We start from the raw sequence: 15,811 nt of genomic DNA on the forward strand, positions 1-15,811 counted from the left end.
TGATGGACCTGCATGGGTATAGGCGTGAGATGTAACACAGCCGTGGTGCAGATTGACAGGGATGGGATGGGATGGGATGGGATGGGATGGGATGGGATGGGATGGGATGGGATGGAATGGCATGGATGGATGGATGCATGGATAGATAGATAGTTAGATTTTTTTGGGTATTTTCCTTTCAACCAAGCGGTCACCAACTGAGTAACGCCACTGATTTCCCCGGGCAACGCCGGGTATACCGCTAGTACATCATACAATTGTACTAAGATACAAAGCACTATGACATGGCAATATATCATTGTAATAATATTCGGGGAAATTTATAATACATTCTGGTTAGACATCACATAGCAGATAGTCTTGCAGCTATTAACAGCTCGCGGTAACATACACAGCCAGAGTTTAGCAAGTAGAGATAAATTGCAGCAAAATTACTGATAATACTACAGCAGTAAGTAGTTTGTTTACACTTAAGCAAAACTTCAAATGATTGCCCCGCCACCTATTGACAATCGGGAAATTTAACATCAAACTCGTAGCTGACTTCCCAAGTTTTCATGGACAGATAATTATACCGATAAAGAGCACAACCCCACAGCTTAAAGCTGCTGATGATCCACAGAATTCCCGTTTCATTAAACGTTGCACACTGGCGCTGATATTAACATCAATGACCAACTGTCTAGCGGAGATGAGAATCTGCCATCAAGGTATACTCATATCTCATGTACAAAGAATAAAGGCAGACACGGTTGGGACACAATTACTCAATGACAATTAAATCTGTACGTACCATTCAACTACAGTTCAAAGTTATTTAGAGAATCGCAAGAATCTACCTCACTGTTTCCACAATCTTTGACAATGTTTAACCGAGCTTAAATGGATGAAATTCAAGGAATATTTACCTTCGGACAAGAATAAAAAAGATGGCGCCATTCCTACAAACACGCTGCCTCGTTTCTCAGAAAATTAGGAACGAGTGCAAAACTAGAACACTGAGAGGTGCTGCCCTCTATACCGATCAGAAGTAACTAAACACAATCATACATTTTGGCACAGTCCTGCACACTATAAATACAAAAAATAAAATAAATGTATAGACTCTAGTAGATCTACGAATTATGAAAATCGTCGACATTCATACGCTGCGCGTGGTGTTCCATAGAATTAATTTGTGTTGGCTATCCATATACGCGACTAACTTTTGGCAAATCAAACGTACGTATTATCGACATTGATGATTGCGCATCCGCCTCCAAGGGCCGGCGGGGCGCACGTGGCGCGCGGCGCCCAGGCTATGCCAGTGTAGCGGTTTTGCTCTGTGCGACTGAACGGGTCCGTGACTGTATGTTTACCGTATTCGTCAGTTTGTCTAGGGGTATAAAAAATGTTTGGAAAAAATTGTTGGAAAAATATGAAAAAGTATGAAAACTATTCAAGCTTTATTACTGGTTTGCAGATAATGTAAACCATTTTGCATTTGAATTAATATGGCGATTTTCCCGGGAATTAATTCTCCACGTACTCCATCGTGCTTCAGGGAAAGCTTGCCACGTAGCTCGGTCCGCACACGTCAGATATGTCTACCCGCGTCTGGCGTTCAAGTTACGCACCCACGTAGTTTTGCTTCAAATTGCAGCCTCGTCTCACTTGTTAGAATTCACGTTCTATATATAGGCTCTCCTACAGAATTAGTAAAGAGATAGAAATCAATGCATGAACATGCCGTATGATATAAGAAACAGAAAACGCGCACTGTTTATGTTGCAATTTAACTGTTTATTCTGAAATAGTCGAATTAATATCAGTCTAAACATCACGCCGTCATTAAACAACTGTAAAGTCAAGCCCACATAATATATCACGAAACTAAATATATTGCAATTAATATAAAGAAACACCCCGTTTATACCAATGAAGTCTCTGAACCTCCCGCTGTAGTGTTCTCGTATCAGACTGATGCTTACGAACGCCACATTAAAATGGTCCGTGTGATTATATACCTCCCTGCTTATGATAAAACCGGTCATGATATCCTGCACACCCGCGTAATAACCGTTCTGAATCTCCTGATACAGCGACTACAAGGGTGTCGCCCTTCCCCCTAAATAATTGTTACAAAAGCAACTGTTACACCTCGCCCACAAACATGCCTCAGTGAAACTATACTCATGGACATCTCCTGGGCCTTGGTGTTAAAGCTAGCATCCGTACTGTGTAGGCCGATGTTGACTGTTATTTCTACCAAAGCAGACTAACCAGCCTTGTGAAACAAACACTCAACAACAGAATCACTGTATACATAATGTTATTCACGCCACACCAACAATCCCGCCATCTCTGACTATTAACTCGGAGCCCTCCTCACAACACCCTGCCAACCCTTTTTTAATGTAATCTCATTTTATGTATATAAACAATGACGTGCGTGAGCACCTACAAACCATATATTTTACAACTGCCGTAAGTTACAGTTAAGGTCGCTAGGCAGTACTGCCGATGTGTTTTAAAGCCATCAGTATGTCTGATTTAGCGATGCGCCCTATAATGGATGATATAGTGTAGTTCAGTCTTCATAGCTTGCTCGCACCACCTTATTGCGTTGGTATACAAAGACTAGCATAGTACTCGCGCGCTTGCTAAGCGGAAAGACGTCCAGGACAAACTTGTAGAGCACAATCCTGCACAAATATAGGCCTACTTACTTACCTCTTAGCATTAGAGGTCGCACGTAGAGCAACGAGATTACCTAAGCGGCGGGGCAGAACAATATGGGAACAAAAAGCAGTTTGAAAATTGTATGATTCATAGTCAAGTCTTCTAAATATATCATATCGTGCTAAAAAATGCCGCCAAGCCTTACTATATAATATTATCTGTCTTGGCGCGTGCTTCAACTGGTGACAGTNTACCTTAACTCGAGTTAAGGCCCCGTGTAGGCGCTTAACTCGAGTTAAGGTTCGTCGTGTAGACGTAGCTACAGTGGCACGCCATGGCAACTGCGAAATTACCTGAGATATAGTTAGATACGTTTAGCTTGCTAGTGATATCTGCTCCAGCGTGCATCGTTTTATTTACATGTATAAAATATATAATAAAATGTATAAAATGTATAATAATAAAATGTATAATATATATATTTGTTTTTGTATATGTTTAGCAGCGTTGAAAAATGTCTATTTAGACGGCGCTGTAAAGATAGAACACTTGCGTTAGTGTAAGTGAATTCAGTAGTAATCCGGACTCTTGATCTATCTTCACTCATCCTGGGAAGTAGATGATCCTCATGCCTGCAGCATTTGGCTGGGGCTGGTCTATATTTGCTGACACGTAAATCACGAGTGACCTCTCTTGCTAGTGATCTCTATTCTAAACTCGCCTTTAAGGTTTTGATTGATTGATTCCACCTCACATAGGTTATAAGCTTTGTGATGTATATGAAAATAAACCGAATTAATATTGCATCATCTGTTAAACCACCTAAGCAAGCGGAAAAACATACAATGCTTTGAATAATTAACATTGCAAGGCAGGTGAAATGAGGTGAACATGTTCACATTTGAAATTTGTATTTAATAATGCTCTCACTTTGTTGCCAATCAATAGTAAGGATGCCAAAAGAACACAAGTACACGTGCAATTGTGGTATCATGTAACTCAGAATATAAATCAACTTATGATCAGACTGTAACTAGTCCAGTAACCGAGTGTTCTATTATAACTATGACATGTGTCAATATATATATATATAGAGAGAGAGAGAGAGAGAGAGAGAGAGAGAGAGAGAGAGAGAGAGAGAGAGAGAGAGAGAGAGAGAGAGAGAGAGAGAGAGAGAGAGAGAGAGAGAGAGAGAGAGAGAGAGAGAGAGAGAGAGAGAGAGAGAGAGAGAGAGAGAGAGAGAGAGAGAGAGAGAGAGAGAGAGGGAGGGAGAGAGACAGAGAGAGAGGGGGAGAGAGAGCCATTGAGACACGATGGATTACCCATGCTCTGTTCTGTTACATATGATGATGTTATACATAGCATTCGAAGCATTAAATTATTACTGTAGAATGACAAATCCAGCTAAAGGCATCACTCACAATTGCCGCCACGCAAAACAACAAACTTGTTGAGAGAAGTCATTTCACATTATTGAGACGAATGTGACATCAGAAATAAGAGAGCACATTTCTACAAGATGGAGGGGGCATCGTCACCATGGCAACCGTGCCAACTTCCTCCAAAACCATGTTCTCACTGTTACAGCGCTGCAGGAGAAAATCATCACTGTCAATGCTCTCACGACTACATCGTCACCAATCGTCACTGCCCTCACGACTACATCGTCACCAATCGTCAATGCCCTCACGACTACATCGTCACCAATCGTCAATGCTCTCACGACTACATCGTCACCAATCGTCACTGCCCTCACGACTACATCGTCACCAATCGTCAATGCCCTCACGACTACATCGTCACCAATCGTCAATGGCATGCGTCACTGCCTCACGACTACATCGTCACCAATCGTCATGCCCTCACGACTACACGTCACGAATCGTCAATGCCCTCACGCACTACATCGTCACAATCGTCAATGCTCCTCGTGTCTCTCACCTATCCAGTGTTTGCACACCTCTCATATCCAGTGTTTTCACGGCTATCACATCATCACCGTAACCATTTGTTGTAGACAGGAGTTCATCAGCTTTCTTCTAGTCATTCTGTTAGCATCGTCGTCGTCGTCGTCGTCGTCGTCGTGACCGCATCATCATGACCAGGGTAGCGTCATCGGCTGCGGATTCTGAAGATACGACATCACTACGGCCGACATGGAGAGCATGAAGCTGCTCAGGATCTGTTTAGTATCGTCCGACGATTTCGAGTTTGCGAAGCTGATGCAGGAACAGTAGAGCGCGACCCATGCACACCACTTCATTCGCATCATCAGACCGCAGATGCTGAAACAATATGAAAGAGACACGTTTCATTGTCTTATCACTGGGAAACCACACTTCCAACGTGTGTTAAATGACCATTATGAAGAGATTGGCCGTAGTTAGGGCGACAGTTTATTGTTATACATTTCTAATCTAGACCCTGTTGTCACATACCGATTCATACTCTGCGATTATCACATGGATTTCATAAAAAAGATGAAGTCACTGCGCTTGAAATCCAGGAATAACTCAGACATGTGTATTATTATGACAAAACCTTATGCTGGATGACAATTTCAAAATCATTGTGTGTTCCATAGATAACAATATATTGATGATATATAACAGTTACACCAGTCGGGTCTATGTCTCCCTGGGTACTGCCGGAACGTACCCTGAGTGCTATCTAATATGCCGGACCGTACCTCGCCTACTCCACTAACGAGTCTAGGGAGTCGCCTACACCTACTCCCTAACCCTAACGAGTCTAGGGAGTCGCCTACGCCTACTCCCTAACCCTAACCATATCACATAGTTACCAGGGTACGTTCCGGCAGTACCCAGGGAGACATAGACCCTTTCAGGAACAGTTACAGAGATGTTATATAACATTGATACACCATTTCCATTACAGAGAGCAATTTATCCATCCTGCAAGTTATTATCTTTGACACAAATATGTAACCCAACAAAGTACATGTATTCTAATCTGTACCCACTATGTGGGGTTACATATTTGTAACTCTGTGAATGCAGTGTAGCCTTCACAATACACCACATGACCCCTATTAACATCGTTTCCCTTAACGTTTTTTTTGTTACGTCATTGTCACCAAGGCATCGGCCATATCATGAGAAATAATCTATGTACTGAGTAAATTTTACCCTTTACTTAACAACGGACGTTTGCTTTATTGATTTATAAACTAAATATGTCTGAAACTTAGGTGCAAGTACATTATTAACATTTTTAGCGGTTTCTTAACGTCATTTCAGTTAATGTCGCAATTTTCAGAAACTTATCTATGACGTTATTGAGGGAATTGGTGGAATTTGACGTTTTTCCAAGTTGTACCTGAAGATCATGCCAAGGACGTTCATGTAGTCAGGAACCGGGTCATCTCCCGATCCTGGAGTATCTCCACTGGCAGGTTTATACCTTTTCACCTTATTAGGGCGACGAGGGTCATTGCCATAGTGATTAGCATTGGCAGCAGTGGTGGCAGCAGCAGTAGGGACTACACCAGCCATTACAAGCTGAAACGCAAAGAAACGAGGCGTGAACACACGTGGCACTCTTACTCTTATACAGCTGGGTACTATGTTAATATGGGGGTAGAAGTTGTACCTGAAGATCATGCCTATGGGGGTAGATGTTGCACATGAGATTTTACTAATTTCAGCTAAGGAAACACTTTTGGCACAAACACCATGGCAAAAACATTAGTAAGGGGAATGTTAATATTAAAATCGGCAGTATCAAACATGTATATAGCGTTTATACGGAAAGAGGCTTGGCTTGGCTAGGGCCGGGTCTAGTACTGCTATCGCTACTAGTAGTAGCTAGCGTCCAAAATATTATTAGTAATAGTAGGAAAGACATCAGAGTCCACCCGAACTTAGTCTACAGTACACTGTACAGACCAGGGCAGGTACAAGAAAGGGCCATTCATTAAACAGAGTGGCTATATGCCCGGCAGCCGGCATATATCTGACAGCTGCCGGGCACGGTCTTCGATTTCCTAAATGCCTGGCAGTTTTTAATTTTCAGCGTTATCTCAAGTAAACAAGGGTTAGGGTTAGGGTTAAGGTTAGGAACTACCGGGCATTTAGGGAATCGAAGACCGTGCCCGGCTGCCGGGCATATAGCCACAGCGTTCATTGAAATGCCGCTTTTGACAGTTTTGTACAGGTGCTTACTGTCAAATACCTCTTAGCACAGGCACTTGGACCGTTTCAATAATAAAATGATGGTTAATAAATACAACTTGTCAGTAGCCTACTACTACAGTACCAGCAATAGTCTTAATGTTTGATTTGACCTAATAACTTCACTTCAACACCGTTAAATACACCGCTGCAACACATAGCCCGCACGCCATTGTGCATGCACAAATACACAGTCTACTCCTATCTACTGTGTATTTGTGCATGCACAATGGCGTGCGGGCTATGTGTTGCAGCGGTGTATTGAACGGTGTTGAAGTGAAGTTATTAGGTCAAATCAAACATTAAGACTATTGCTGGTACTGTAGTAGTAGGCTACTGTCGTACTGACAAGTTGTATTTATTAACCATCATTTTATTATTGAAACGGTCCAAGTGCCTGTGCCTCTTAGCATAGTCTACAGACACAAAGTACAAGTAACTTGTCATTTAATTTGGTAAGGGTGGTAACTGGTACTGGTAATAGTGGTAGGCCTATACTTAGTATACTAGTATAGAGTACGGTATAGTACTAAGTATAGTACTATTAGTAAATTAGTATTGACCATTGGGCCTGGCATTGTCATTGACATCGATTCCCAGATTAGCAAGTATAAACACAAACAGTCAAAAAGAGACTACGCATTTAGTGGCAATATGTCGAGCTGTTGCAACATTTCATTTGAATAAAACTAACCGTAGCAGGTGTCTCGCAGATGTAAGAGGAATATAGTAATGCCAAAGTTTCAGTAAAACGAGGAAACTAAAACATCTCAACAAAAATGTACAAACTCGCAGAAGAGATGTTCTATTATTAGGTATCCCGTAAACGATGATGTCATACTTCTGTGCGTGTGAGCGATCGAAGCGACATGTGCACAATGTGGATCAATGTAAATAACAACATGCACTGCATGATCATGGATAAGACAAGTTATATATAGTTCGAATAAATACAAACATCTAACATGTAATATTGTTTATATTTGCAACGTTAAAGGTTGGCAGAGATCGTGGTACCAAGAATATGTGTAGAAATATAAAGTTTTGAATGGCGTCACAGACTTTCGACCTGAGGTTTGACACTGGCAATGCTAGAAAACACGGCCCAAGGATAGAGAACATGGGTCCCAATAAAACAATGTGCCTAACCCTAACCCTAACCCTAACCATAACCCTAACCTAGTATTATATTATAATATTATATTTATATTGATGTAAATGACATTGGTTTTATTGGAACCCATGTTCTCTATCCTTGAACCAAAACACTCGTGTTGACTCTCCTCTTTTGCGCAAAGCTCCTCTTTTACTCGTGTTGACTCAGACTGTTTTATTTGACACTTGCTAAATAAACAAATCTATCTGACACCGTTAATAATAGTATTAGTGTCGCTAATGCCTTTTTAATTCACTAACCAGGGGTCGAAATTAGATTTTTATTATGGTATCCAATATCCATTCGGGATACCACTACCAGGTGTTGAAATCTGGTATGATTCCCCCCCCCCCAAAGGTCTGGTATCCCATTTTTAGGATAGTAATTTCAACAATGTTGGTATCGAAAATCTTTAAATATGCAATAATAGCATTTGAAAATTATTAATATGTAATGTAATTATTATATAAAAACATGAAAACAGATTCACAGATATGCACAGACAAGTACAATGCAGACGTATTGTCTAGACGCATTGTCTGGTTTGCTTGATAAAATGTATACACATCACATTTATGATCAACATTGGCCACGCTTACGCTTGCGCTTGCAAATATGCTATGCCTGCTGTATAACGCTAGTGTGGCAGGGTGCTTGAGCCCGCTCAGATCGCGCGCACTCGCTCAGATGCGCTGCCGTATAAAGTTGAGAACTCAACAACCACTATCCCGATTTTGGCGATTTTTTTTTTACTATCCCGGTGGGATACCAAGCATTGAAATCTGGTATCCAACACAAGAATCTACTATCCCGCGGATATCGGGATACCACTAATTTCGACCCCTGCTGACAGTAACACTGTGTGTGTTAGTTTCAGTCCAGGCCCATAGCCAGGGGGGGTTCGGGGGGTTCGAACGAACCCCCACCCCGGGGCCCCCCCCCAAATAAAAATAAAAAATTTTGAAAATTTGCAAGAATTTCACCTCAGGTCGCTCCATTTTAGTGTAATAATTGCAAAATCTCCATCGTGCGGGAGGGTGAACAGTGAACACCCCTCTCCCACACCCTCCCCCCGAATCATGTACACGCCCCTGCCGAGCAATTTGCCAACATTGAAAAACGAACCCCCCCAATAGAAAGCTGGCTACGGGCCTGGTTTCAGTTTCACTAAGTCATTTTCGCTCAGTGGTGTTATTAATTTACGTAATAATATGCGGTGAAGTTTCTTTATCTCCGATCCACGAGTGGGGTAGTGACATTACTAGTGGACATAAAGTGGTGAATCCATTTTGGAGGAGGCATAAAGTATATGGACACCTGTATCCATGTGGCTCAAGGGTAACGTTAAAAGGGACGTTTATCAAGAGATATTTATTCTATAGATGAAGTTTTACTGTATGACTGCAACTCAAGGAAACTAGCAAAAGTGCCTTTTATAGACAAGGGCGCCCATTTTATAGAAATGTTCCCTTATGCAGATTGATTTCTCTGTGTACATGTGTCTATTTTATAGAGATTTTCCCTAACACAATATAACACAGGTCAGTCTGTAATCATGGGGTTGCGACAAACTTCAGAACTGTGGCATGCATGCTATGTTTGCTTCGCCTTAACTGGCTATGTAGGATAACAGCATTCACCACTTGAGTCTTTGACCTATGACCTTGAGGTGTGCTGACATAGCTGATCTGTACTCGTTAGCTGGAGCAAGGCACCTTTGTTAATGTCTAGAAATGGTGTTACTGCTTAATTAATGTTATGCTAGCTTTGAGGCTGTGTGTACAGGACTAGAGAGATGGTTTCTCCTTTCAGATTTCACCTGTGCACCTGGAACACAGGAATACAGAATCCAGACTCTGACAGTTTTACCGAGCTGCTAGGATTGGATGCAGATAATTTAGCAGATATTTATGCAATTGGGTAAGAACGCATTTTGCACTCGATAACATTTTTATCACGGGCTATATTTCGCTGTTTGTTTGATGCATAGCACAAGTGCTATAGTGGTATAATTTAGCTTGAATTTATTTCCAGCCTACAGGAAATCAGTGCACGCGTAATCCCTTACGTTAAGTCGGCGTTCTACGATGATGTGTGGACTACGAAGTTCAAGGCCGTCATGCAGACGTTTGATTACGTTAAAGTAGGTTTCATCGTCATATTGCTCATATTGCAATTCAGCAGTCTAAGAAGTGCAACCTAAGAAGGTTAAGGAATAACGACATTATAAATCTACAGGCACACAAACACATATATATATATATATATATATATATATATATATATATATATATATATATATGTGTGTGTGTGTGTGTGTGCTTGAAAACTTGCAGGTGAAATCTATAAGGCTGCAGGGTCTGCTGTTGCTACTGTTCACCAGGCGGCGCCACCTACCTTTCTTAAGAAATGTGGAGTCAACATTTACACGTACAGGATTCGCTGGATTCTGGGTGAGTATGAATTACTATTTAATGGTAATTTCAGTTCTTTACGACTAGTCTTGACATGACTTCTAGCTGCTTGTTAATTTGCTAGTAATACAGGTAATAGAATCCCCCCACGTTTTGAGCATGCAGCAATGTATATTGTAGACACGTGATTAGCGCTACCTTGTTTAAGAGGTTCTGTAATGAACTAGAGACAAGTAAAGACAAGACAAGACGAGAAGTAGCGTTCAGTAGTGTTTTACTACATAATACCACATAGAAACTCAATGTGCTACAGACTAGCAAGACCGTTCATTTACATAGCAACCGTATCACGCACTTACACCTTTCTCGATCGGTGTCTTCTAACAAGAGCCCCGAGAAGCAATGGCTTCCACCTTATATACGCCGCGCCCTTTTCCTACGTCACCTCTCGTTATAGCTCCCTTCTCCGCTTCCTCCGGCCAACTGGACATGCCAAATACGGGAATGCAGTCCTACACCTTCTCCATTACCCGGGCCCAATGCCACGGATATGCATGTCTTTGCCCTTAGCTTCGTACTTGACCGAACTCCATGCTCCCATTCCTGCTCTGATGTCGTAGGTCATGTGGTCAGCGTCTAGGTTGTCACATGCGCAATGCCCGGGGAAACCTTAGCTCCGCGCTCGCCCATTGCTTGGTCTCGTACATGCTTGACTAGCTCGCGTAGCGTGCATTCTTAGCATGTTGTGACACCCCTCTCGACACTGTGGCGCCAAGATTGCATTTCCCCGCGTCGCTATCGCTCTCTCGTGGCATCTGCAATCTGCCCGCTTACAATATGTATAGTGTGTTATTTGGTGGTAGAAAAAGTTACATTTGTAAGTCATCATGAGTAGACACCTCACCTGTGTATTTCATCATAACAAAAACAAAAAAATCTATAATAAGAACTCTTTGCATGTTATTCTGAAAACAAGACTTACTCCATGCAAAATAGCAATGTGAATTAATTTAAAAAGCATACATCATTTTTCTTTGATTTTTGCGAGTAAAATAAGGTATAGCGATGTGAATGCATCTGTGTATTCCAGGGCAATAAGGGAGCAACGAGCATCAGACTTGCTATCTACGACCGTTCGATATGCATTGTAAACTGCCATCTGGCGGCGCATCATGAAGCGTGCGAAGAGCGAATAGAAGTGAGCATCTCTATCGTCACGGTAACTATGCAGCACTTACAGCGGTCGATGATCAATGTATTCAGAATGCTAACATGATAGTCTCTCTCTTGTAGGACTACGACATGATCATGGATAACCACTGCTTTAAGGATGTAGATACAGAACAGATATTGGACCATGAGTAAGTAGATATGACAGACGGACAGTTAAATCGTGTGGCGAGGGGAAGTGTGCGGTTACTATATCATGAAGTATAGACTATAGTGAAATAAGTGGTACATTGATATGAGTTCTAGTCCAGCATTCTCGAGAATTTGTGTGATTAAGCGTGGGGGCAGCAGGAATGAATATTGACACGAGTGGTATTATTTCACAGATTTTATCATTTAAAACCATTGAGGTTTACTGTGTGGCTTCTGGAATATCTGTGTAATTCTGATGCAGAACAACTGAAACTGCCATTTATGCGTTATTGATTTAGTTGCTGCTAACTGTTACATGTACTGCTATTGATGCTACTACTGCTATTCTAGTACTGTTGCTGTCATTGCTGTTATTGTTGCCCTAGCACTGCTACTGCTACCACTACCACTACTGTCAGTGCTACCACAGTCATTACTAGTGTGGGAACTAAAACCTATTTTTTGTGTTTCAGCTATGTATTTATGTTAGGCGACCTCAATTTTAGAATAGATGACATGGGTGTTGATGAAATTAGAAAGCACATAGAGCAAGAAAACTACTCCAAACTGCTTACATATGACCAAGTAAGTTTATGGGTTTTAACAAGGAACTATGAATAGAAGTTTACAAGTTACTCATAGTTCAATTGGGATTGCATTATGATACGTGAAAATTCATGTAGTTCATTATTCACTCGAATTTTATTTAAAATGCTGAAACAGAAAAAGCATCATACATGCGAGGGAGAGAGACAGAGAGAATGAGATATCTCTTATTACAATACATTTGCATTGTGATATTTCATATTATGGTCTGATGTGTGTTACATTTAAATGTTGGTTTATAAAATTGATTAATTGTAATTACCTTTTTCATGTTACAGCTTAATAAATGTATAGCAGCAGAAGAAGCATTTGAATGGTTCGTTGAGGGCCCAATAACATTTCCTCCAACTTACAAATTTGAAAATGAGACAAACACTTACGATACAAGGTATCTGAAATACATGTAAATTTAATTACCATGTATATATATATATCATATAATTGTTAGTTGTTAACCCTGGTAGGTCAAGCCCAGCCACAAACCATTTGTACAGTATGTTACATATGACTAACTATTATTTGTTGGGATGTGAGAGGCTGATGAGACAGTTAGATCTTCGGAAATAATATGCTAATATAATTTACAATTCACTTCACATCAGTCGGATAAATGAAGACCAGCGTACCCTGTTATTGATCGCATCGCCCTTAGCTATTATCCGTTGATCTTGCAGCAGGCGACCGGCGTGGTGCGACAGGGTGCTGTGGTATGTAGCCGATCGCGATAGCGTGGAGGTGGAAGCGCGACAAGAATTCTACAGGAGCCACCCGCGCTACCGGTGCAGCGACCATCGTCCCGTCACAGCGCTGATGAGTGTGACGGTATGTATGCATGCTTCCCACCAGGGAAAAAAAAATAACTTTTTTTTTCACAGGAGCTCTTTTTCAAAGGTCTGTGGAAAAAATAGCTCTCATCAAAACTTTACGGGAGATATTTTGAGCCTCACGGGAGCGATTTCGGAGGTTTGAAGAGCGAATCGCTCATTGCTTCCGTGTATTTGTTACCCTGCTTCCTACAGCACTGCATCATCTGACATTTCTCCTATCAGTTATTTATTTTATTATTTATTTATTTATTAATTTAAAAACAGTAGACATGTAGTTCTTCTACGTGTGTGGAATCTTATCAGGATATGTCACTAAATCTGTTTTATATCGCACAGAATCCATATAGCTTCGGGGGAGGGGGCTTCCCCAACCCCGCACCGGACCCAAGTTGTTTTTATTCCCCACTTATTTTTGTTGGCACCCATGGAAGTGAGACCCAATCGGGTCCATCTGGTCGTAGGTGGTCGTGCGCACAATGTGGCCATGCACTCATTCGCTGGTGGTCGTTTTAAATTTTCTCCATTCCTTCTTTTGTAGTTATGTCGATGATTCGCAGCGGTAGAACCTTTCGTAAATTACATCTTCGTTGCCACTAGGTGGCAGCGCCGTCCGACCAGCAAGCGGTTGTTTTTCACCCGGTGGAGCGGGCGACCGTGGGTGAAACACTGACTCTGTCCTACACGCTGTTGCCAGGCACACCGACTTCGAGCTGGGACTGGGTGGGGCTCTACAAGGTATGGTGCTCCTGTTGTCCCACGCGTCCTCTCATACTTTGTTAGTTGGAGTTGGAGAGGACAGTTGTGTAGGACTCGCACTGTAAGATTAGTGTGAATTTATTGACCGTGAATTGTGAAACAGTTGAATACATTGAATATGTCATTTGATACATTGAATTTTGCGTGAGGATTTCATGCTGTATTTCGGTATATCGCAGAGCAACTTTGGTGACCTTAACGACTATGCAGTGTATGTGTGGACGGTCACTGAAGCAGAAGGTGATTGCACTCTGAAGCTACGAATCAAGAATGACACCGTGCCTGCCTGCTACTGCCTGTGCTATATCAGTTCCAGACTCAGCTGTGTGTTAGGGGTCAGCTCTTCGTTTGAGGTAGGTTTACTCTTGAAATTCTCCACGTAACAAAAGTTCAATCACTAATAGCACGTGTGTTGCTCGACTGTCTTCAACAATTTCCTTAACATAAAAATTGATGTTTTACAATGGAGCAACTAATGCCAATTGCAAAGATAGCAGGAAAAATTGTTAACTTTTGATATATTTTCTATAATATATAATATCAAGCTAAGGAAACTTGTATATAATTATGAGATAGACCTCAGAGAAATAGAAATTGGTATGCTGAAAAATGGTATATGTTGATGAGTGCTGCCACATTATGTTCAGAAAACTTTATACACATTTTTTTTCTAACTTGTTACACTGACCTGTTCTTATGTATCAAGGCTGGTGTGCATAGACTTTTTGCATGTACCACACTAATATTGTTTTTGCTCTATCCAGATTATACCATCAGCGATCTGCAGCTCAGCAGCCAACCAGAAGCCTGTCCTTGCAGCCACAGACAGTTGCGAAGACCTACTGCAGAGAGGACAACCAGGCCTTTGAACACATCAGCTATACGTTTATCCAGAGACAATCGATAATTGGGTCCAACCGGAAGCCTTGCGATAACCTCTCCATTGATATGCTGCATGCTTGCACTCGTTATTTTGAATAATGAGAATGTGATCGTATGTGCAATTCACGTAAGGCGCTGCGTCTGACGTGCAGTTGCCATGTGCGAGCGAGTTATACTGTCCTCTGTGCTGCAACTTTAGCTGCTTCCAGGCAAGTAGATGCTTTCACTGCCAGAACACACTCCACATTATGTACTGCTAAGTGGCTGTGACTATACAAGCATGGCGCATCACAAATCCGTACGTGCACAGATGGCGCTACTTGGCAAACGATGCTTTTCGTGTGATCGTATAGCCCAACGCACAGATTTAGTGTGGTACTTAATTTTTTTACGTGTTTACTAAAATTAATATATTTAACGTCAAAGTGGTATGGTATGTGGTGATACATTATGTGCACATTTTACCGAGATTATGCACAAACATGTTTGAATTTTTTGTTGTTGAAAAGTGTTACTCTATCATGAATATTCATATTTTAGGCAGCGCAACTGTGATTTTAGGTTACATGCAGTTCTTGTGGTCTTGGAACACCAAAGTGTTTCGTATTTAAACCTTTACTACACTGAAATATTCAAGCTTGCATTGTGTTAATGTGATGTGCCATTATATTTGTTACACGTTTACCTTGTTCAAAAGCTATATTTGTCAAATAATATATACTCTATCTAAGATATTCAAGATTTAAGTGCCATTTAGTGCACGTGAGTGTCATTTTACCTCTGTTTTGGTAATACAGTAACAGACAATCGATCGTTAATGAAATTATGTAGACGTGAATTTGGATCAAAATAGTGCGCATTGTGATACAGTCTACAGATATAACAACCATGAATATTTTACTGTAAATCTGACATGCATATCAATAGAAAAGGTGTGTGGTTATATCCAATACA

General features: G+C 41.2%; 1 protein-coding gene across 1 annotated transcript; it reads left to right on the top strand.

Moving 5' to 3' along the window:
- The first annotated feature begins 7,728 nt into the window (after positions 1-7,728).
- On the top strand, positions 7,729-15,809 carry LOC106815595 (inositol polyphosphate 5-phosphatase K-like). The gene is made up of 12 exons (XM_014820074.1): positions 7,729-7,928; positions 9,823-9,930; positions 10,045-10,153; positions 10,347-10,463; positions 11,515-11,622; positions 11,718-11,785; positions 12,260-12,371; positions 12,671-12,780; positions 13,067-13,214; positions 13,817-13,954; positions 14,155-14,328; positions 14,740-15,809. Exons 1-12 carry the CDS (start codon positions 7,903-7,905, stop codon positions 14,842-14,844), a joined length of 1,323 nt encoding a protein of 440 aa, XP_014675560.1. The 5' UTR covers positions 7,729-7,902; the 3' UTR covers positions 14,845-15,809.
- The last annotated feature ends 2 nt before the right edge of the window (positions 15,810-15,811 follow it).

This window comes from Priapulus caudatus, unplaced genomic scaffold, assembly GCF_000485595.1.
Source record: "Priapulus caudatus unplaced genomic scaffold, Priapulus_caudatus-5.0.1 Scaffold1154, whole genome shotgun sequence".
NCBI classification, from domain to species: Eukaryota; Metazoa; Priapulida; class Priapulimorpha; order Priapulimorphida; family Priapulidae; genus Priapulus; species Priapulus caudatus.

Excerpts from the sequence above, each read along its gene's own strand:
- LOC106815595 (XM_014820074.1), top strand. The coding sequence starts at position 7,903 with ATGGCGTCACAGACTTTCGACCTGAG. Across the intron at positions 11,623-11,717 it reads CGTGCGAAGAGCGAATAGAA|GACTACGACATGATCATGGA; the intron begins GTGAGCATCTCT and ends TCTCTCTTGTAG. Across the intron at positions 12,781-13,066 it reads ACAAACACTTACGATACAAG|CAGGCGACCGGCGTGGTGCG; the intron begins GTATCTGAAATA and ends TTGATCTTGCAG.